Source organism: Perissodus microlepis, chromosome 7, assembly GCF_051167445.1.
Source record: "Perissodus microlepis isolate ML-2025 ecotype Zambia chromosome 7, ASM5116744v1, whole genome shotgun sequence".
Classification (NCBI taxonomy): Eukaryota; Metazoa; Chordata; class Actinopteri; order Cichliformes; family Cichlidae; genus Perissodus; species Perissodus microlepis.
The window spans coordinates 46,428,757-46,451,030 of NC_140467.1; the positions used below are offsets into that span (position 1 = coordinate 46,428,757).

General features: G+C 38.4%; 1 protein-coding gene across 12 annotated transcripts in view; it reads left to right on the forward strand.

Moving 5' to 3' along the window:
- Positions 1–16,604, forward strand: part of nedd4l (NEDD4 like E3 ubiquitin protein ligase) — a 43,287-nt gene extending 26,683 nt beyond the window's left edge. For 4 of the 12 annotated variants that reach the window (XM_084935435.1, XM_084935432.1, XM_084935436.1 and 1 more), the window contains 20 exons: positions 113–172; positions 1,444–1,581; positions 2,519–2,704; positions 4,842–5,039; positions 5,290–5,367; positions 6,043–6,057; positions 7,125–7,179; positions 8,316–8,374; positions 8,704–8,769; positions 9,593–9,822; positions 10,518–10,639; positions 10,813–10,883; positions 11,080–11,175; positions 11,302–11,375; positions 11,477–11,537; positions 11,935–11,994; positions 12,273–12,380; positions 13,128–13,224; positions 13,624–13,696; positions 14,675–16,604. In XM_084935435.1, the coding sequence (XP_084791561.1) occupies positions 113–172; positions 1,444–1,581; positions 2,519–2,704; positions 4,842–5,039; positions 5,290–5,367; positions 6,043–6,057; positions 7,125–7,179; positions 8,316–8,374; positions 8,704–8,769; positions 9,593–9,822; positions 10,518–10,639; positions 10,813–10,883; positions 11,080–11,175; positions 11,302–11,375; positions 11,477–11,537; positions 11,935–11,994; positions 12,273–12,380; positions 13,128–13,224; positions 13,624–13,696; positions 14,675–14,777 (1,950 nt within the window). In that variant the 3' untranslated portion in view covers positions 14,778–16,604. The remainder of the gene's footprint in view (positions 1–112; positions 173–1,443; positions 1,582–2,518; positions 2,705–4,841; positions 5,040–5,289; positions 5,368–6,042; positions 6,058–7,124; positions 7,180–8,315; positions 8,375–8,703; positions 8,770–9,592; positions 9,823–10,517; positions 10,640–10,812; positions 10,884–11,079; positions 11,176–11,301; positions 11,376–11,476; positions 11,538–11,934; positions 11,995–12,272; positions 12,381–13,127; positions 13,225–13,623; positions 13,697–14,674) is intronic. The other 8 variants (XM_084935439.1, XM_084935434.1, XM_084935437.1 and 5 more) reach the window with 4 other exon arrangements.
- The last annotated feature ends 5,670 nt before the right edge of the window (positions 16,605–22,274 follow it).

Consider the following 22,274-nt stretch of genomic DNA (forward strand, 5'->3'; position numbering starts at 1 on the left):
TCAGTTTTCCTCTTTCAGCCTTCGCTTGTGTCCACACTTGGCTCTTAACTTACACCCTTAAAACATAACCTATTGTGAACTAAAGACCCTCTTCCATGTTGTCTACCACCAGCAGAGTTCCCAGTCCAGAAGAACGAGAGCTCAAACAGTCTCAGGTGGTGAGGAGCCTATGGTAATATCTCAGTTTATGCACAGCACTATGTAGGATGGGACTGTCACCCGACTAGTTTTGTGAATGACTTCTAATAAATCCTGCACTCAGTTAGAGCTTACTCATTAGGAAGATTTCCTCATCGTTACACCAGTGTTGCTTTCCAGTAAAGTCCTGTACGAGCATATGCTGAGCAGGGCAGTGTGATCAAGAAAATGATATCACAATAGAGTCACATTTTAAGTCAAGACTAAAGCCATGTAGCTGTTTCTTGGCAGCCATGCAAGGGAGTAATATTCATTTAAATCCCATTTTTCACAGCGTGAAATCACTTTGCAAATTCAGCGAAGTACAAACTTACAAGAAATGCTTGCGTGCATTTTAAATTCTTTTTGCAGGGTAGAAAATAATACAGCTTTTTTTCAGTTCCTGTGGACCAGGAAAGCCTAAACAGCACTGTTACTTATTAATTTATTGACAGGAACATTATTTCTGATTCCCCTAAAAATCAGATCATATGCCAAATGATGATCTGTACTTTAGAAAATCATCAAAAAACAGATTGCCCCTTTCATACTACACATACTTCATAATGGACGCAAACAGCTTAATAAAGCAATTACTTTTGAACACATTAGAAATAAATCATCATGATTAGCACATAGCTTAAAAACCTGTCTTTTCTTTATTCTCTTATTGTGATCTGCAGCGTTAGATCAGAAGTTGTCTGTTATATGTGTGTGTTTCTGTGTTTGTTGTGTTTTGACCAAGAACTGACAGCCTAGCTGCAAATAACGAATGCCACTGATCAGTCATTGATAACGAGCCATGACGCTGCATCGTAAAATGTTGCCAGTGTTCAGCCATGCTGTCTGTGTAACACATCACCAGATTATGCTGCGATTATTTGGTTGACACTCTGTAATGTTTATGCTGGAAATGGTTAATAGTTCACTTAGTTGGATTGTAATAATCTACCATTTTCCCCACATATGGTGTTTATTTTAGTACTAGTTTGTTATTTTTTTGGAGGGGGGGGGTTGTGTTTTTTCTTTTTCTTTTTTTGTAAAAATTGCCACCTAAAAAAACCAAAACAAAATAATAATATTAACAATGATCAGATATTATGTATAACTCTAGTTCTCAGCTTGAATTGAATGTGTTTATTTCTATCCACATGTCTTTCCCTGCAACCTCAATATAAAATATTAGAGCCCCTCCACTTGTCTAAATGTACTAGTCTGTACTGATTAGCCATATTTGCTTTGCTCTCTCTCTCTGCACTTGGCCAGTCTCCCTCGTCGACTGCTTACACCTTGACCACCCCTGGCCTGCCCCCTGGATGGGAGGAGAGGAAGGACGCCAAGGGAAGAACTTATTACGTCAACCATAACAACCGCACCACTACATGGACTAGGCCAGTTGTGCAGGTACAGCAGGTCTGAAGTGTAGCTGTCGGGCTGGCTGGACCGTAACCCGGCCCCATGATTCTTCGCCTGTGTGTTGGATCTCTTCCCACTCTATTCCCCCTCCTGTGTTTCTCCTTTTCTCTGTGTACAAGAGTGAAAGAAAAAGAGAGAGAGCTTTTAAATGTCAAAGTTCTGCGTTGTTTTGTTTCCTACTTTGTCCAACTTTTACTGTGCGTCTTCCTTCTCTTGTCTAGCATTTTGTGTAACACAAGGATGAAGTTCAACTGTGTATTGGTCACGTGTTTCTAAACCCTGGCATGGGACCGCAACCACTACTCTTCCCTCCCTCCTCCCATTTCCACTCCATTTTTCCACCCTGCCTTTCTGTCTGCAAGCGAGGCAGCCCCACGTAAGCAGTGCTCACAGAGAGACAGAGGGGACTGGGTGTATGTTTGATGCTCTCCTTTGAAATCCACCCTTGCATTTGTGCCTTTTTATGGTCAACTCTGTAACTCTGTGACTGTATTATAAATGTCATAGTCTCCTCATTCTCTGATCCTCATCTGTTTTCTTAAGTACTCGGAAGGAGAGGCAAATCTATCAAATAATTCCTCTGTTTGCTCTGAAGTTATACCCCGCTGTAAATGTGGGCTGTACCTCCCACCTCATCTAGGGGTGAAAGTTATGTGGTGATCTCACTATTTCAAACCTTTGTCATTGTTTTCTAGTTGGACATAAAATCCTATTGTTGTTTTCTTTGTGGCCCTGAAATGACCCCTGCCTTTGAGATTTTAGTGGCTTATTTCCCAAGGAAAACAAAGCCTGCATCCAGACCTTTCCAGTGCAGAAAAGCATGCTTCTCAAAGAGACTTTCTTTTTATTTTTTATTGGTGGCAAACAGCATGGCATGCTTGATTTCTTCCCAACCTAACCTCAAAAGTGCTGTTCTCACTGACAGCTGACTGAAGACGGCGCCAGCACCTCAGCAGCAGCAGCAGCAGCATCAGGAGGAGCCTCAGCCCTGGCACCTGCATCCACCCCTTCCTCCTCTTCCAATGCCTCCAACAACCACCTCCATGAGCCCCAAGTCCGACGACCTCGTAGCCTCAGCTCCCCTACTGTCACCCTTTCCACCCCCTTGGAGGTGAGAATTAGCCACCTGTACTGTCCCTCTCCACCATCATTCCCATCTCCTTTTCCTCTACATACTTGAGGACCACCTATTTCTGTCCTACCTTCCTGAATCTTTACCCTCCCGTCCTTTCTTGCCATGTGCTCCAAATGACTAAATCATGATCTTCACTTTCTCACGCTTCTACCTGTTCCTTCTAAAGATTAACATTTCCACCTGTTAGCTCTCCTCTTTTCAGGTTGCTGCTTTTGTCTTCTCCTCATTGCCAAACTTAATGAAATCTTCTCAAGTGTTGTTGGGATCTCTCCATTAATGACAGTTTTCTTTTTTCATATTGCTCTTACTTTCTCCTCATTAATGAAAGTTGAGCTCATGACTGTGTACTAAAGGACCTTGCAGCTAAACGCTGATTAGATGAATAATATGATCCGAGCTTTCCTTAAGCACCTTGATTCAACCTTGATTTTATTCACCTTGATTTTATTTTAACATTTGTTAAAATAAAACTAGGGACATACAAGTGAAGGAGTGGAAAAACTATTAAATAAAGACTGTTTTGGTAACGCAATGGCCAATCGGTTTTATTTGGGAAGGCGTGACAAATTGTAAATAAGGAACTTAAGGAAGGCTGTGTCAATATTACTGTGTGTTTGCACTAGTTTTTATAAATATAAATAAGACTGCGTTCAAGGCTAATTCATTCTCCGATGCTACTCTATGCTAACAAAACATCAAAGGTCTAACTAAAGTAACAAAGCACACAGAAAGGAGATTTTATGTAGCCAATCCGTGTACATTCCTGGTGTTTGACTCATCTAGTGGACAGATTAAATATTAGCTTTTTTCATTACTGCTTTTTAATAACCTGAATGTTAACGACCAATAGCAATTCATAGAGTCATCCTACCGCCTCCATGTTACGTTGTTCCCAACATTATGCTTTACATGACTGCTTTCTCTCACTCATTGGTCAGAGGGTGTTAATATTCACACAGCATAAGTGGTTAATGCGTTAGCCGTATAACACCTGGGTAAAATATTGAAATTTCTACTTCACATTTTAATGTGGTTTTTTTTGTTTGTTTGTTTTTTTAAGCTGCAGGCTACATCATGCAGATAACCTTTGAGGTTGTCAATTTAATTGCACCGCATTAATTTGCACGTACATTTTCTCCTCAACCTAAATTATGCACTACGAATGCAAATGTAAGTCTGATCAACACGTTTGTAGAAATGCATGATCTCATCTGGTGCTTCTGCAGCCTTTTAATGGCTTCGTTCGGTGGCGAAGATGCTACCTAGGGAACAGACCTGAACAAGGTTTAATTAAAGTGTGTGCGAGTATTGTGGAAGTAAAAGGAAGCGAAATAGTCGCAGCAGATTGTTGTAATTACAACTTGCAGGGGATGTGGTTAATTAATGCACTCTTCTCTCTTGTTTGAAAGAAGAAAAAAAAGGTCAATTAGTGATGATTACTGCTATTAAAATTTTTTTAAATTATCTGATGCAGGGACACTTTTTAGTCTGGACGACATAAGGAGCTTTTACCAGAGATGCTCACTTTCCTGTATATAAATAGTTTCTGGTATTATGCTGTAATTAGGTTTCCTTTCAGCCTTGACAGAGAGCTCTGTTACCAGATTTAGATTAATGAGTTCTGCTGGATTTAAAGTAAACATTTGTTAGTTGTTCTTGTACTTCTTCAGTATCCAGGTAACCAAGAGAGAGCAAGAGAAGTCTTACGCATTATCTGGGAAGGGTGATAAATCAGATGTGTGTGACATTTTCATTTACAGGTTGATGGAGTAAACGGCATGGAACATGGAAATCAGAAATGAGCCTGGTGTTAACTGATATAATAGCTTAAAGAGAAAAGTGGTGATGATACATTCAAATGTTGCAAGTTTTAGATGGAAATCTCATGGTGCTAAGAATTCTAATCTTTTTCTCTCTTTTTTTATGAGCAGACAAAGAAAAAGGGATTTGTTGGAAGATGTGTTTCTGTCTTTGTTAATGATCACTAATTTTGTATCTCGCTGTCAGTCAGTGTCCGTTTAAGTTTCGATATGTATCCTTATTTGGGAGATAGCATTACATGATCTTTATTTATTTATTTATTTAATTTCATATCACTTTTTCCCCCCCCCAGGGAGCCAACAACATTCAGGTACGGAGGGCTGTGAAAGACACACTTTCTAATCCTCAGTCTCCCCAGCCGTCCCCTTACAGCTCCCCAAAGTCGCAACACAAGACCCAGCAGAGCTTCCTGCCCCCAGGATGGGAGATGAGAATAGCTCCAAACGGACGGCCTTTCTTCATCGACCACAACAGCAGAACCACCACCTGGGTGAGCTAGCACATTGCTGTTTAGGGATGAGGAAAAAACACTCTGATTTTAATCTAGTGATTAGAAAATGTGGGGCAGTAGCTAGTGTTGGTCTTTTAGTGACATCTGGTGGTGGTAAGGTAAATTTTATGTGCACTTTGACAGAGCTGCTTTTTTAACTTTAATATAGAGAACAAAGTGCACATTTAGAGTTTGTTGTGCTTTTCCAATATAATTGTTTACTTTCCTGTCTTTTACTGCTGACAATCAGGAGGATCCCAGGTTGAAATATCCGGTCCATATGAGGAATAAGAACTCAATGGAGCCTGGTGACCTTGGCCCTCTTCCTGTAAGTACAATTACTATAAGACTAAGTAGATATTTAACCTTTGGCCTGCAATGGAGATGCAAAACAACCTCATGAATCACAAAGACTACATACCTTTGTGCACTCATCATTAGCAATATGTACTCTGTCTTTTATGTGTGTAACAAATCTGCTCTTTTGGAGCAGTACAACCATGTAGTCTTAGCTAAAGTAGAATCAAGCCAACATATTAATTGGCTTTTTGTGTTATGGTGCATGTTGTAATCAGCTTGTGATTGGTCTGTTTATGTTTAAAATTAAAATATGAAAGAAATTACTTTGACAGTAAAATATGAAACTTCATGTGATCAGACTCCATTACACATTTCCATTTTTAGTCCTGTAAGAACAGAAGCCGTTTGTGTGAAGCTTAGCCAAGAGGGTCTGGGGACTGTAATAACCTTATTAGGAGGTGAAACCTTAAGATTCCCTGGAAGTGGGTAAAATGTTACTGTAGCTAGATGTAGTATTAATAATAAGAATATTACTAATGACAGTAATAATAAAAAAACTTTATGGGTTTGTACAACTCACAGGCTTGTGTGGTGTGTGTGCATGTGTGTATGTGTTCTCTCTCTCCCCCTTTCTCTTTTCTCTTCATTCTGATGGATCTAATGTATGCTTCCTCTTCTACACCTGGCCATGTCTGTTTGGCAGAACCTACCAGAGGAGGTTGGTTGGTGCCTCCCTCCCTCTGCCTGCCTACCTGTCTGGTCCAGTCCAGCCTGGTCAAATGCCTGCAGACAGCCTTCTGTTTTCTTTTTTTCTTTTTTTTTTTCTCCTCTTCTCTCTCTCTTTCTTTCAATCTTTTCTTTTTTCATGACCAGCATGGGTGGATTGTCGCTCTACCTCCTTTTTAGTATTTTACCCCACTTCCTCTCTCTGTGTGCAGCCTCCTTGCACCACTGCCGCTCCTTCTGTTATTGTTTAACATTTGGAGCTCCCCATCATTGTCCTTGGATCTCTCAGTCTGTATCAATGTCTGAGAAACGGTTAACACTAGACGGATTTCCCAGGCATTTGTTGGAGTAGGACTGACTGAAGGAGTGAGACTAGAGTACATAATGGGAGTAAAACAATGAGGGAGGGAGGTTTCAAAGGAAACACAAGGAGCTATATATATATATATATATATATATATATATATATATATAAATAAATACATATATATCAGAGGAAGGAATTGGCTGTATGCTGCATGTATTCTCAGTTTTTTCAGCCTGGTCTCCACTCATGCAGCAGCAGCATACTTACACATATACCGTACGTCTTGTAGCTACACCTTGTTCAACAGATTGAACTGTGCCTTTCCCCCATCCCTTTACACTCAGTCTACTGTAATGTTTTTATTTGCTTGATTGCTGGTGCCGTACGAGTGTGTGTGGCCTGTGACACTGTACTGAGTGGTCACCGTGTCAGTCGTGATATACTGGTTTGAACTCATAGTGGTGATTTAACCTTTATGTTGTGGTCGTATCCCTGCCTTGCTGATGTGCCAGACCGAACTCAAATAAGGCACAAAATCCTTTCATTTCCTTTGTCGTGTTTGATTGAGCTTACCTTGCTTGCAGTGCTGGGATGTCATTGTTTGGACCATTTAATGGTCACTGAAGTTCAATTAAACATAAATTTGAAGAAAAGGAAAAATAAATGGATGGATTTAAATTGCTATTTGAGCACGGCCTGTTTATTGGTGCTTTCTAGTAGTTTCTTATTCTTCCTCTCTTCTTCTTTTTCAGCCTGGATGGGAAGAAAGAGTTCATACAGACGGACGCACCTTTTACATCGACCACAGTAAGATACCTTTTCCATGCTTGCATTTGGTTATGTGTGCAGTCATGTGAAAAACCAAGTAACACCCTGTTATTCGGTTGCTCATAGAGCCACTTTTAGCAGCAAGAAACATGAGGTAGCTATTTTCTGGATGACCTTATCAGTCTCTCGGATTGTTCTGGAGGAATTTTGGCCCACCCTTTTTTATAAAGATTTGCTGCTGTGCTTGGGATTATTGTCCTGACTAAGCCTTAGCTGTCAGACAGATGGCCTCATGTTTGACTCAGTTCATGGCTGGGGAATGACTGCAAAGTAAATTTAAGCTGTGCTAAGATGCTGTGTTTGATTTTTAGCAAATGTGGTCCTGTGGATTATGGCAGATTATCTCCATTTTGATATCTCTACCTGGAGTTCTGGGAATCTGTATTTCCCATTGGGTTACCTTGTGCTGTTACAGTTTAACAGCTGTACTACATTTTGTGTACTTACCTTCTACTGTACTTTCTTGCTGGATCCAGTTTATGATCATCGCTATGTTACAATGGACTCTTTCTAATAACATTCTCTCTGATAGCAGTCAGACTGCACTCTTCTTTAATGCCGGGATGTTTAACTCCTCCGGATACTTTACATCACTTCCCACAAACTGTTTTAGACTACTCAGGAATAGACTTTTCCCTCTATTTGGCTCTCTCATGAAGGCATGGCTTTAGCTTTTGTTGACATCATCATCATCAAATCCTTTGAATAGTCTATCCCTGCAACACGCCTATTCATGAACTCAGTGAACCCTTTCACTTTGGCTTCAGAACACACTACAGCACAGAGACTGCTCTCATCAAGATCACAAACAACCTTCTCATTGCTGCAGACTCTGGCTACATCACCATCCTCATTCTCATCATCCTCTCAGCAGCTTTTGACCTGTTTGTTCCTGTGGCAGCAGTAAGGGTGTACTAAGTTTTTTACAGGATAGCATGGAGTCCTATGAAAACCTTCTTTTTCACATTATATTGCTTTTCTGCCATTATTTTTGTTTCTTATTTACTCAAACTGGTTTCAAACATCTGTTTCGTCCCAGTGTCCCTGAACATAATTTCTTAAAGATACAAATGAAATGAAGTGAAATGATGTTCTGTTGTGTTCATTTTATCCAGATACAAAGAACACGCAGTGGGAGGACCCGCGTCTACAGAGTCCAGCCATCACAGGACCCGTGAGTTGTTTCCTCTTACTGCCCCACTTGTTTAGGGAGTCGCTACATACAAATGACAGCTTTTTCTCTTAACATAGCAGTTCTATCTGCCGTGCACTCTCATCAGCCCCGGCCCGTCTGTGCACAGCAGAGATAAATCACTTAGTTGTTGCATTTGTCACTTAACATGCTAACCTGGTGTCCTTCTGTGTACCACTTCAGACTTCACTCTCACTGGAAGGTCGCCACCATGTTGCGCTTGTGTTTACACATTTATATCAGGAAACCCAACGAGGAGACTGATAATTTTTGACTGTTTCTTGACTTCTGTGTTTTGTTTGTCTTTGCAGGCGGTTCCCTACTCCAGAGAATTCAAGCAGAAATATGACTACTTCAGAAAGAAATTAAAGAAACCGGTAAGACTTTCTATCCTGTGTCTCTAGGTCTGTCTGTGCTACTCTTGCATAATGATGCAAAAGATAAATGTTATTCAAACTTCCCGACTTCCTCTTGCACAAAACGGTCTAATTGCTTCTCTTTTGATTATGCTTGATTGCATACTTATTCAGCTTTCTTCACACTGTCACAACACTGGGTGACTGAGTATAACATCTGTGTTGTATATTAAATATTCATTGCAATTCTTCCACATTCTTTTTATTTAAAATATGCTGGAGTTGGTATATAATTACCACTTATTGTCCATTATTTTTCATTTCTGTTGCTGTTTAATTTCTGAATTTAATCTTAAGTGCACAGTAACAATAGTTTTTAAACAAAAATTAGTTTGGACTGTCTGCTGACACATCATGTATTTGCATTTTTCAGTAACAAAAGATTCACACATGCCCAGAGACCAATTGGGGACTCCCCCCAGCTAACTCTGGTTCTTAGTGAATAAGTGTGTATTCCCTAAGTAGTTGCTGGTAGTCAGTAGTAATCTTTTGGAAAGAGGGTTTTACACCAAAGAGAAGCAAATTTTAGTTTGAAGATGAATGTTTCCTGTTCATAATTTACATCACCAGTGAATGTCATCACTGTCCAACAACCACGCCGACTTGTCAGAGAATCCAAATTTTGTGACAGGGGGCCAACACCATCTGTTACATAAACTTTCCAGTGGATGATCTTTGACATTACTTTCTTCTAAAAACTGTCTTGTTTTAGCTGTTTCTAAATCAGTATTGTTTTTATTTCCAACAAAACACATGTTACAGTTTTTACTTTTAACCATTTCAGGCTGACATCCCTAATCGATTTGAGATGAAGCTACACAGGAACAACATCTTTGAAGAGTCATACCGTCGAATCATGTCACTAAAGAGGCCAGATGTTTTGAAGGCACGTCTATGGATCGAGTTTGAATCGGAGAAAGGACTAGACTACGGTGGTGTGGCCAGAGAGTGGTTTTTCCTCTTATCTAAGGAGATGTTCAATCCTTATTACGGCCTTTTCGAATACTCTGCCACGTAAGTGTCTGCTCGTTTGTGTGCGCCTCCTTTAAGAGCTGCTTTTGAGACTGAAGAAAGGCGTTGAACCCTTGAGAATTCAACAGGATATCACACACCACTCAGGACATAGTGTTACACAAAGCTAGTCGTAAAGGAACTGTTCTTTCTGTTCTGAGCCATGAAAACATCCATCTCTACTCATTTATTGCGTTAGCTGTTGAGGGGCAGTGCTGCCGTGTCATCCCCATGAGACTTGTGAAAGTTTCCTTTTACTTTGATTAGCTTTTCCTCTTATTCAAAAAGCCAACGTCGAACAAGGGTTTCCCACACACAATACGCATTAAGGTGGTCAAAGTGTCTTATGTTGTACCGTCATCAATATGTAATGACTTTGTTCTCACATATTTTTGACATGAGGTACCCAAAGAAAATAAATGGTGGCATTTAAGGGCAAAGAATTGAACATTTTAAATGGAAAAAGTAGTCTATAGATGTGGTTCAATGAAAAGCTAATAAAACTTTTAGAAATCACCTTAAAAGATGTCGGTCTCCACTCCACTGTTCCAATTTGTTTGTGTTTTTTGTTTTTTCTTTTCATTGCTTACCTAAATTACTTACTTTGTGCTGTGTATGCTTTTAAACATCTAATCTTATGATATCGATATTACTGTCTAATCTAATACTTTTTAAAATCTGTGCTCATGTCTTTCCAGGGACAACTACACTCTCCAAATTAATCCCAACTCTGGCCTATGCAATGAGGATCACCTCTCCTATTTCAAGTTCATTGGGCGTGTTGCTGGAATGGCTGTGTTTCATGGAAAGCTGCTGGATGGTAGGCGACTTGATTGTAGAGGATTGCTTTGATATTGCAAAGTTAGCACAGAATTTTAGCTCTGTTAAAGCACCTTGTCACTTGTGTTTTTAAACGTGTTGTAGAATGTAGAAAATAAAAGTGATGTTGATGATTATCATTATGTTTTGGGGGTTTTTTGTGCCTCTTTTCAGGTTTTTTCATCCGACCATTCTATAAGATGATGCTAGGAAAACAGATCTCTCTTAAAGACATGGAGTCTGTGGTAAGGTTTCTTTTTGCACTACAGAACCAGTGACTTTGGATCTGTGAAATATTTATTCCTTGAACTTGCTTTACTGAAATAAATAAATATATTTTTGCTTAGCTTTCTTTGGAACAGTTTCACATTGATGAAGTCAAACTCTTCTTTCTCACAAGTGAAGGCCAATGAATTCTTTAATTTTCTTTGTGTCTAATAGGACAGTGAGTACTACAACTCTCTGAAGTGGATTCTGGAGAATGATCCCACTGAGCTGGACTTGAGGTTTTGCATTGATGAGGACAATTTTGGGCAGGTGTGCAGGCATCGAAGCAGTCACTTTTAATCAGTTAAAACCTCATTTTAATTTCAGTATACTAATGTTATTGCGTATCAGAAGAAAACTCAGCTTTTTTTTTTTTTTTTTTTTTTAATCCTTCAGACCTACCAGGTTGACTTAAAGCCCAGTGGCTCAGACATGGTGGTCACCAATGACAACAAGAAGGAATACATAGAGTAAGTATTTTGATTTTCATGTCATCCGTTGACTCATATTTATAAACAAAATTGCAATCATATGCTCATCTACAATAATATATGAATTTTCCCTCCGTCAGTCTGGTCATTCAGTGGAGATTTGTCAATCGGGTCCAGAAGCAGATGAACGCTTTCTTGGAGGTATTTATGTACAGTCATATGCTTACCACTCGAGGGCAATGTGGCCACTGATTTTTAGTTAGTTTACCTGAGCCTTTGGGGTGGCTAAGAGCCTAAGAGGCAGGTCATCTACTAATTGAAAGGTTGGTGGTTCGATCGCTGGCTGCTCCAGTCTGCATGCCTAATATCCTTGGCCAAGATACTAACTCAAAGTATGAATGTGTGTGAATGTTAGCTAGAAAGCACTTACATAAACAAAGCATAGAAAAGTGCTTGTGTGAATGGTTGATGTATAGAGCACTTTAAAGTAGAAAAGTGCTATATAAGTTCATTTTACCATTACTTAGTTTAAGAGTTGAAATTAAATTCTTCTAAACCTGCTTACTTGTTATTATAATTCCTTTTGTTTAATTTTCAGGGCTTCACTGAGCTCATTCAAATAGATCTGATCAAGATCTTTGACGAAAACGAACTGGAGGTATGAATATCTTTCTAGTAAAGCTGAAAGAAAAGTTTAATTCATTAGCCAGTGGGTAAAATTAATTGTTTTTTAAATCAATATACTACTTCTGTGAGAATATTTTAACCTACTCTTAAGCTGCTTTGTCATCTTTAGACTGTCTTAAGTAACCTTGCTTGCTGGGAAACGTATATTAAACCACTTATTTAAGTCTATAGCTGGAAGATTCGTTCAAATTTTTGTTAAGGGTTTATTTTGCACTGGGTGTAAATGCTGTCTTTTTCTTTTCTCTGTAGCTGCTCATGTGTGGTCTGGGTGACGTTGACGTCAACGACTGGAGACAACACACCGTTTACAAGAATGGCTACTGTCCCAATCATCCCGTCATACAGTGGTTCTGGAAGGTATGCTCATTACTCAGTTACACAGTTCGAGACTCATAACTGGATGCAGCAGAACCATTTAAACTATGTTAGTCTACGTGTTTCTGGACGTTTCATCATAAAAGCACGTTTCCCTCCATCTGGCCTGCGAGTGGAAGTTGCTGGCCTCGTTTTTGAAGATCAAAGTCTATTTGGAAGAACAGGCTTGTTTGCTCTGATGAAAGTGGTACCTGCCCCTCGTTATCATTTGTCTTGACTTGAGCGTTAACACACTCACACAGCAAACACACACCAGCCACAGAGACTGCTGTGTCGTGTCATCTGATTAAGGGCTCTGACCGCTTCTGTTTAATTTTGTGTCATCACTTTTTCCTTTAATTTTTTTTTGTGTTCAAATGTACATTTATAATCTGCATATATTTGTAAGGACACTCGTTGACATAAACCTACCCTCACCGCTTGCCAATTAGTTAACAACTAGTTTAATAACTTACTGTTAACCCTAAAATGCAGTCCAGCAGTTCTTTGAAGTTCTTTGAAGGTCACAAAGTGAGACCGTCCATGTCCTCATGTCAGAGATCTAAAACTTCATCCCCACACAGACATGCGCAAAGGCAAGATTGCAAAACTATATGCAGAAACTTTCTTCAAATATAATTTTGTGTTGAGTTGATGGGAAAGCATTAATAAAGACAGTGTTATTTATTTATTGTTTGATTGAAAAAATTTGTTGACTTTTGGGAAATTGAAACGTTCCTCTCTCGTCAGGTTGTCCTGCTGATGGACGCTGAAAAAAGAATTCGACTCCTCCAGTTTGTCACAGGAACATCACGAGTGCCCATGAATGGTTTTGCTGAGCTTTATGGTACGTGTTTGGTGTTTGTGTGGTGTTTTCTACTTTTGTAGCAGTGTTAGCATATACTTGGCCAGAACAAGATGCAACAAGGTCACAAAAATCCTTTTCTAACAAATTGTGGTCCATTTACCACATTGAGTAAATGTAATTCCATACATAGAAAGAGATGTCAAGATTTGCTAAGTTGTAAAAAGTCACATTGATTTGTTTAAAAGAAATCCTTTGTTTTAGATTTATTTATACAGCTTTACTTGACCCAGTATTTCCATTTAAAACAAAAAAACATATGTTTATGTAAAATGCAGTAAATATCCAAAGGCTTTCCTGCAGTCAAGGTCTTAAAGGGTTTAATTTGTCCTCGTGTGTGCATCAAGAGTGGAATCATAATTGTTTCTCCCGTTGTGCCAGGTTCTAATGGTCCTCAGCTGTTCACCATCGAGCAGTGGGGAACACCAGATAAGTTGCCAAGAGCTCACACATGGTATGTCACTGCTACACACACTCACAGAACAACAAAGCTGAGCGTCTGCAGCTGTGCTAGCAGCTCTGTGAAACTGCACAGTGGTGCTTAGCAAAAAATCGTACATACTTTCAGTGGCAGTCCCAGCAGGCACTTAAAGATAAACTGACAGCAATCTCAGCTTGGCAGAGTTTTTGTCACATGCAAGGTAAAAGTGTGCAGCTGCTAAAGGTTGTTTACCATGTTATCTTTTTAAAATGTGGGAATGGTACCAGCTAGTGTGGAGACATTCATTTTTATGTTTTTGCCCCCTGTTGACCAAATTAAACTCGGCAGTAATATTCTTGGTTTTCAGTTTGTCGGTCGTCCAGTCCAGTGTTCAGTGTGTGCGGTCTGTGTTCTTCTATTTAGCATCATGGACTTAATTTGTTGTTGTTGTTTTTTGTTTTTGTTTTTTGTAGCCACGCAGGAGAACGTATGAGCTAAATCGTACTTTTGAGCTTATTTCTCAACTACAGTGTAGCACTATTGCCACTGTTTTATATACTGCCATAGTATTTGAAGCCCTTTTGTATGTGAAAGGTTTACACAAGTCTTGTACAGAGGTTAACTGCATATTTGCAGTTCTTCCTATAGTCTCATGTGACAGACAGATTGGTGGTGCATCAATGGTCATGTGGAGATTGAACTGGTCTGTCATGGTAAGAAGTGAAGCTGTTGATGTACTGGTTGATCTACGTTCCCAACCTTAACTATGATCGTGAGCTGTGGGGTAGGGCTTTAATAATGAGACGGGGTTGGGTTTTCTCTGAATTACTGTAGGATCTTTAACTTACAGTAAAAAGTGCCTCCAGGCAACTATTTGGTGCGATATAAATGAAAATGACTTGAGTGATCACTGTGGATGATATGAAATTGCCACATACAGAACCAAAAAATGTAATTAATTAATTTATTTAAAATGTTACCTTATTTGTTTTACCTGTTTTTCTTTTCCAGTTTTAACCGCTTGGATCTACCCACCTATGAATCATTTGAAGACCTGAGAGAGAAGCTCCTGATGGCCGTCGAGAACGCGCAGGGCTTCGAGGGAGTCGACTAGAACGGCTCCCTCCAACCGCATCCAACCCTCCAACGATAAGACAAAATGAAACAGGGATGTCAAACCAGCTGCTGTAGCAGTTCTGTGCAAGCATGTTGTACTGTAATGCCTGACTGCGAGCCACCTCCACTGCACGGTGGTTCGAGACTGTACAGCGACTTGTCGAGCCAATATGCCTACGTCTTTATATCTTTTCGGTTTGGGTAGGTCCCTCCTTTTAAGGTGCTGGGGAAAGGAAGGGAGTGTCGCACTGTTTCGAATGCTGAATTCTGTTATCCACAGGCATGAGCAATGAATGATGGGAGCTGGCCCCTGATCCGCTGTTTCTTCCCCCTCTACCCTCGTCCTGTGAAAATCTACAGTGCTGGAAAACACCAATGCATTTCAATAGCTCCTTTATGTACACTATAGCACAGTATTTGCACCGCCTTCTACAGAGGGGTGCTTCGCATGGCCTTAATCTGGCTTCTACATGCACTATTTCTCTAAGAAACTGCAACGGCACTATGATCACAACTCTCTCAAATCCTTAGACCAACACCAGATTACCTTAGGAATGCTAGCCAATCACATTTCAGGAAATTGGCCACGCCCCTCCGTAGAGCCTTGTCTGCACTGTGTGATCAGAGATCACCATGCAGCCTTTTTGTAGAATAAAGTTTTCTTTTTTTTCAGGCACTAATAATGATTCAAAGATCGGGGATGAGTTCCCAGAGATAGGAAATTTTTTTTTCTCCTTTAAAAAACAAACAAACAAGCAACATTTTGTCATCATGGAACATGTTTTCTTTTGAACATTTGGTATAACTCTTCCAGGAAAGTACTCTCAGTGTATTTGTACTGATAAACAATTGTTCTTTACTATTTTGACAACTATATATGACATGGTGTGTGAAGTGAAAATCTGGCTAGTCTGGGAAATGATGAATCCGTATCATTTGTTACAGTGATAGCAAATGTGTTTAATAAAACTGTTTTTATTGTAGTGCTTTGAGAGCAGCATGAAACTGTATCTTGTGTTTGCTACGTAATAATTTGGAAGTGTAATTGATCTTGAGGTTGGGGAGGGAAAACTTAAAATTAAGGGGGGGTAGTTTCTCTGAGACGTCACGATTACATTAATATTCTCATGCCTGTTGCTGTTCATAATGCTGTAAATTGTACTTGAGGGGAGATTTAAAAACAATTTTAAGTTCTTTCATGATTATATGAATTTATGTATGTATTACATTTAACAGAAGTATTACTGATCAACACTAAAATGAAGCTGTGCGTGTGTGTGCGCGCGTGGATGTTTGAGAGAAAAGCTGTGATCCCCACTGAATATAAAGCAGCACGTTTCTTACAAAGAAAAAGTGTTTTCTTTTTTTCTATCTTGTTTCTCTTTTTCTAACACTATTGAACCTAAAGGGCACTTTATAGATCACTCTGAGGTCATGTCGCCTGTTATGTCTCTTGTCATTTACTTGAATGTGATTTCCCCCTCCCCTCCTCTTATTCAAAGCACTCACTTGGTGCAATATGTGGTCTGTAAATCTGGGCTGCTGCTACAAAAAGTTGACAGAAATGAAGCTGAGCCTTCACGTCTTTTAATATTCTTTTATCTCTTCCTTTGTCCCCTTTCTCTACATTTCCCTCCCTTCTGTTTCTTCCAGTCTATGATCCCAACACTCAGACTGACTCAGTACAGTTTTGTTTTTGTTGTTTAGTTGTTTTGTTTTTTTTTAAACAAATGAGGGTTAATATCATTTTGTTCACAGTTCGCTGACTTCTGCAACTCTTTGTGGTTCATTTAATTTCAGTCAAATAAAAATCAGACTTCTCACACACTGTGTCGTTTAATCATTCGAGATCCGACTTTCCTTAAAAACGAGGTGGAAGAGCCATGAAACGGACACTGTTTACTGTTTCAATAAAGCCCCTTTGGAGAAATCTGCTCAAGTGCATGAGCATCCTGTAAAGTTAGGATAAATCGTCGGCCAAAAACTTTTGGTTGCTTTCTATAGTTGTGCATATGCTTCTTATAAATATGAAAGGTTGGCATCGTATGACTTAAGTCCTCCATAACACCTGCACGACTCCCTTGAAAATGAAAGTTTGCTGAGCTTTTGTGCTTCAAAGTTGCAATTTGCATCAATAATGAATCAAAAACTGTAAAAATATAATAAATTACAATAGTAAGGATTATTCAGTGTAATTGGTACTTTGTCTAATCGTGCCATAACTACAACTACATATTCCTCAAATTTTAAATGCCCAAATGTGCAGCGTGTGTAAAATTGATTGCCTTCCAGATTTGAGTTTTAAATAATGATTTCATTTATTAAGGAAAATGAGTTCTCTTAACCTAAAGTGGAAACAAATTAATGACATTAACACTTTACTAACATTTTTTTTTTTTTTTTTGCAAAGCTGATTTAAATTTCACTCGCCACACCCAGGCCTGATTACTGCCAGACCTGATCAATCATGAAATCATTTAAATAGAACCTGTCTGACAAAGTGAAGTAGACTAAAAGACCTCGAAAAGCATCATGGCATAACCTAAAGGAACTGAAAAACAGATCAGAAATCAAACCACTGGCTAATGCTTTGGAACTGCTGCCATCGCTGGTTAGGCATTTGTGTCAATCAACAGCTGAAGAGGTGTACCTAATAAAGGGGCTGGTGAGTGTATTTTTAACATGTATTCAGAGACTTTGTCTAACTTTATTACTGACTGATCGTTCATAGAAATTTGGGTGGATAAATATGCACTTATATTTTTAATCCCTATTGTATTTTAACTCATTTGTTGACCTTCCTCAGAAATGACTGACCGTCTCTTAAGGTGTATTAGTTCAGCACTTCTGCCAACTTACTTCACTCACACAAGTTTGCAAAGTTTTCAGAAATCTTTGTAATCCCAGATGGAGTGCTGCTGCTGCACCTTTCCCCCCCCCACCTACATTCTTCAGTTCTAACTATTTCAATTCAGTTTCCAGGTATCTACACTGTAAAAACTGTGACTAGAGGTTACTTAAAAAACCTATGGCAACAAAGTGACACTTAATTTACTTAAGTAGATTTTAATTTCAAGCGATTTATGTAAAATATATATAAAATGTTAATTAAATTTTAACAAAAAAACAAAATAGATATTAATAACATTCACTTGTAAATATGTGTTGGCTTTAGGGACAAAATCTCAAATTGAAGGTTAAAATTGCATAATTGTAACAAAAAATTAATTCATTTGAAATTAATCTCTGAGGAAAAATTACTTTGAATTTACTAACAATCTGGCAAAGGTTTAGTAAAAAATGACTAAAATATCCATTACAAAGAAATGAAAACCTTTTGTGTTTAAGTAAAACTCAAATTGGATTCAATAATTTTCCAATTAAACTTTATAAATAATGACTGAATAGTAAGAGAAAATCAAATTAATTTAACTTTTCTGAGTAAAATGAATCAATTTCACAAAGAGAACATTCAAACAGTAATTGTTTTTATTGTGGAATATAAAATGTATACAAAATTTATAATATAACATTTTTCTGATTAATTTAGATTGTATGCACTGAAATTCTTCACTAGTGCTTGTAATAATAATAATAATAATAATAATAATAATAATAATAATAATAATAATAATAATAATAATAATAATAATATAATAATAATAATAATAGGAAGAACAGGCCATACTTAGAAATACAGTTTCAGCCAACTTCTCAAGAATGTCAGTCTTTACTTTGGAGAAGTAGAAGATTTCCATTCTTTTTATACTCCTCAGTGGCTCTTTCCAGTTACATTTCAGTTTTGTATGCTGACTGTGGAATAGGGAACAGCTTTGGCCAGGCCTCACAAAGTTCTGCCTTTTGAGAATAATGGTGTCCCGAGAAGTGGTTGCAGCAGAGTCTGCATTGGATACAACTGGATTGGATGATGAGTCATAGTCAGCTGACAGTTGATCAGTGTCTTTGTCTTTTATCTGGTCACTTCTGCGAATAGTGAAGTAGTCCTGAAATTTTGGTTTAAAACACTGAAGTCGTTTGAAATCCCAAAGGTATCCTTCACAACACTTTGCAGCTCCTTTACTGTTGGTGGGATCCCTGATGGAAGAACCAACTTCTCGATTTGGTCATCAGTGATTACATGGAGCTCTATCTCGTTCAACCTAGAATAAAATGTAAATGGGCAGAGTTAACTCATATTAAGTAGGGTCAACTTAGTCATTTTCTTCTGCTTCAATTTCAAAACTAGTAGTTTAATTCAATACAATCATCCATCACAACCTATTTAAAATTCATAGTCTACATACTGATCAGCTGAATTTAAGTTGAGGGATCTTCCAGCAACTGAAAAGAACACAACATTAATAACAATCACACTCTCCGAAGTAAAAATTTTACACACACAAATTGTTAAAGACAAATTTGAATTAATACTAAAATTTTTAAAGGTGAGGTTCACATATAAAACGAAAGGTGCAAACGCATAGAAAAATCTCAGCTTTCAAAAATACCCGGGTACGTGTGGACGTAGCCTGATACACCAACCAAGTTTAACTGGAAACTCGCATCATCCCTCTATGTGAGCTGTGCCTGCACTAAAGTCACAGGGCTCCGACAGCATGAAAATGTAAACCAGTTATGTTGCTGGACTGAGCCACTTTAGCTTAATTACCACAACTGAAAAACACTGCGTGGAGATAAAAGCTTAAAAAAACTGACTGACAAAATCCCGCACAATTGTTTTTAACTACATCACTGAGTGCAAAACTTTTTCATAAAATTTTAAAAGTAAATGAGGGAGGTTACAGCCCATCGAAATACATCATTAATATATGTTTTAATATGATAAAACATGTGGTTAGTCAAAGCTCTGAAGTAACACAGCCACGAAAGCTTGGAAAGTGATCTTATGCTAACAGTCCACTTCGTGCCATTTTGCATAAAAATACAATACTGTCATTACAGTGATCATTATTAATCTAATTTTGATGTATCATACCGTTTAGAACGTTTACTCAAAACTGCTATACATTATTGTTTAAAACGTGTCGTATATTCGTACAAATTAAGATAATCTTACCTCAGACAAAATGGAGATCAGCCACTGCTGAAGCGTGTGTGTCCTGCACATGGCACAAACAGACTATGGGCGGAAGTGTAGAATGATTGAAATGAAAATGCTTTCATTAGTTAAATCTATTAGATTTCTTCATTTTTCACGGTACTCATACATTTTTGTTAAATCTGCTCAACAAACTATTGCTTAATTTACCCCAAACAAAATTGTGTAAATTTAAATAACTGAACATCTCAAAAATGTTTAATTTTGCTTAGATTTAATTAAAACAACACATACATGTTTTTACTGAGTAATAGTTACTATTACTTTCCTATTAGATACTAATTAACCCAAATCAGTTTTTACAGTGTATGCTGCTGCTTTTTTTTTTTTTTTTTTTACAGAAAATTTGTCTGCATCGACAAATAATTGAAAGTTACTACCATCTTTCTCTGTGTGTGCACGTGGGCGGTGAAGGGACCTCAGTTCATTCACACAGGCAATCTAAGAGTTATCAGCTTCAAGGACGAGCAAATAAAAGCCACCCTGCCAGTCCAGGGACATTTTATCAAGCCCTCCTACCCTCAATCTGGTCACAAACAAACCAAAAGCCAACTTTTCTCCTGTAGCTCCTCCTTATAAACGCTTTCACTCACTTAATAATAAATAAAAATCACAGGTGTTATTGAAACGGGTTTGTTTTGTTCTTGTAGGTACACGAACTTTTAATAGATTTGATTTCAGGCTAAACACTTGTTTCTGAGTGAAACACTGGACCCTTCATGTAAAGCTGTTTTCAGTGTCATACAGGCCTTTGTTTACCTTGCATTACAACCGTGACCTTAAAAGCCTGTCAAATTCATGCACGCTGTTATTCTCAGTTTGGTAAAAAACTGTATGAATTGCATGTAGGTTTTATATTTAACATTATAAACAAGTACTTTTGCCATTTGTCTGTTATTTTAATTAATTCAACCTCAATTTCATTTTTGGGTTTAAAACAATTTCAAACATCTCTCCACTACAAGCATCCGTTTCAATTTAATCTACATTTCTGGCCGTAGGACCAGCCATATCTGTAACTCAACTATTGCAGCAAGTTACTTTTAGCTAACTCTTGTGACCTTTGAAACTTGTGGGATTCGTGTGGTTTAGCCATTAACTGTTCATTCACCTGGCAGCTATTGCAGATTAAGTTGTGACCCTAGAACGATGTTTTTGATCATGAATAAACTCTTAGGAACTTTGGTGTTTAAAATTTAGAACACATGAAACAGCACATGGCAGTATGAATATTTTAGATTCCTACCTCCAACAAAAATAAGAAATTTCATTTCTGCCAAACTGCTATCTGTTTGGGAGCAGCGCCTGTCTTAAGTTCGTGGTTGCTGAGTTCACGGTGACTTTCAGTGAATCCTGATTAAGGCCCTGAACGTGTGGTGTGTGTGTGGTGTTGTGTGTTTTTTTTTTTTTTTTTTTTTTTTTTTTTTTTTTTTTAAATTAAGTCTCCCCTCCACCTTCTACCTCTGGTCAGGGTCGATCAATACTTCCCCCGTAGCTTATCACTAATGTGCAACTGGCTGTTTGTCCAAACTCTGCTCTGTCTACATAAAGACTTGGATGGGACAGCCCTGAACCCAAATGCACCACGGATCACTTCACGAACCTGCAGCTGCGGACGCTCTACTGGACTTAAAACTGGCATTAACAAAGAGACACTGGCATGAGCAGGAAGACCGAGAGTAGAAGAGTAACTGGGAACTGGGAAAAGTGCAACTATAAAGTATAAATGAATCTGGAAAGACCTTTTGAAACTTTAAGGTGAGTAGACATTTCCCTCCAATAGGTCTGAAGCTTAATGATTGAATGAACAGTTTAAATTGTAAAGAGCTCGGGACTCTCCCCTGTGCCGATTCAGCTCAGATGTGTTTAACATTAAAAGTAGACTGAAAACTCAAGCTCATTTGGCATACAGCCTGACCCAGTCTTTAATTCATTTTAAAGACGTTAAGGCAAACTTGGTAAGTGAGTCTCACATGGGTGTCTTTCTTTGTCTCCTTCACACACAGCTGCAGAGACTAGACTAGACTTTGAACATGCTGAATAAGACTAGAATATTTACATGACACTATGGCTATTTTTTTTTAATTTTTTTATTTTTGCTTCATCTGTTATTGTTTTGTTTTGGGTTTGGTTTTTTGGCCAAGTATAAACTGCACAATTCACTTATTCTGGATTTTTCTTTCCTGATTTTGCACTTTTCCCCCTTGTTTCACCAGGTCACCCATCAACCACTTTGCACCAACAGCGCCTCTGTCTGCAGAAAACCTTGTCCTCCAGAGCTGTGGAGTGTGACAATGGTGTTTGTTTCCTCTTCGTCAAACGCCATTATCACACTAAATAGCTACAGTGTGAAAAGCCCCTCGACTTCCCCTTTCA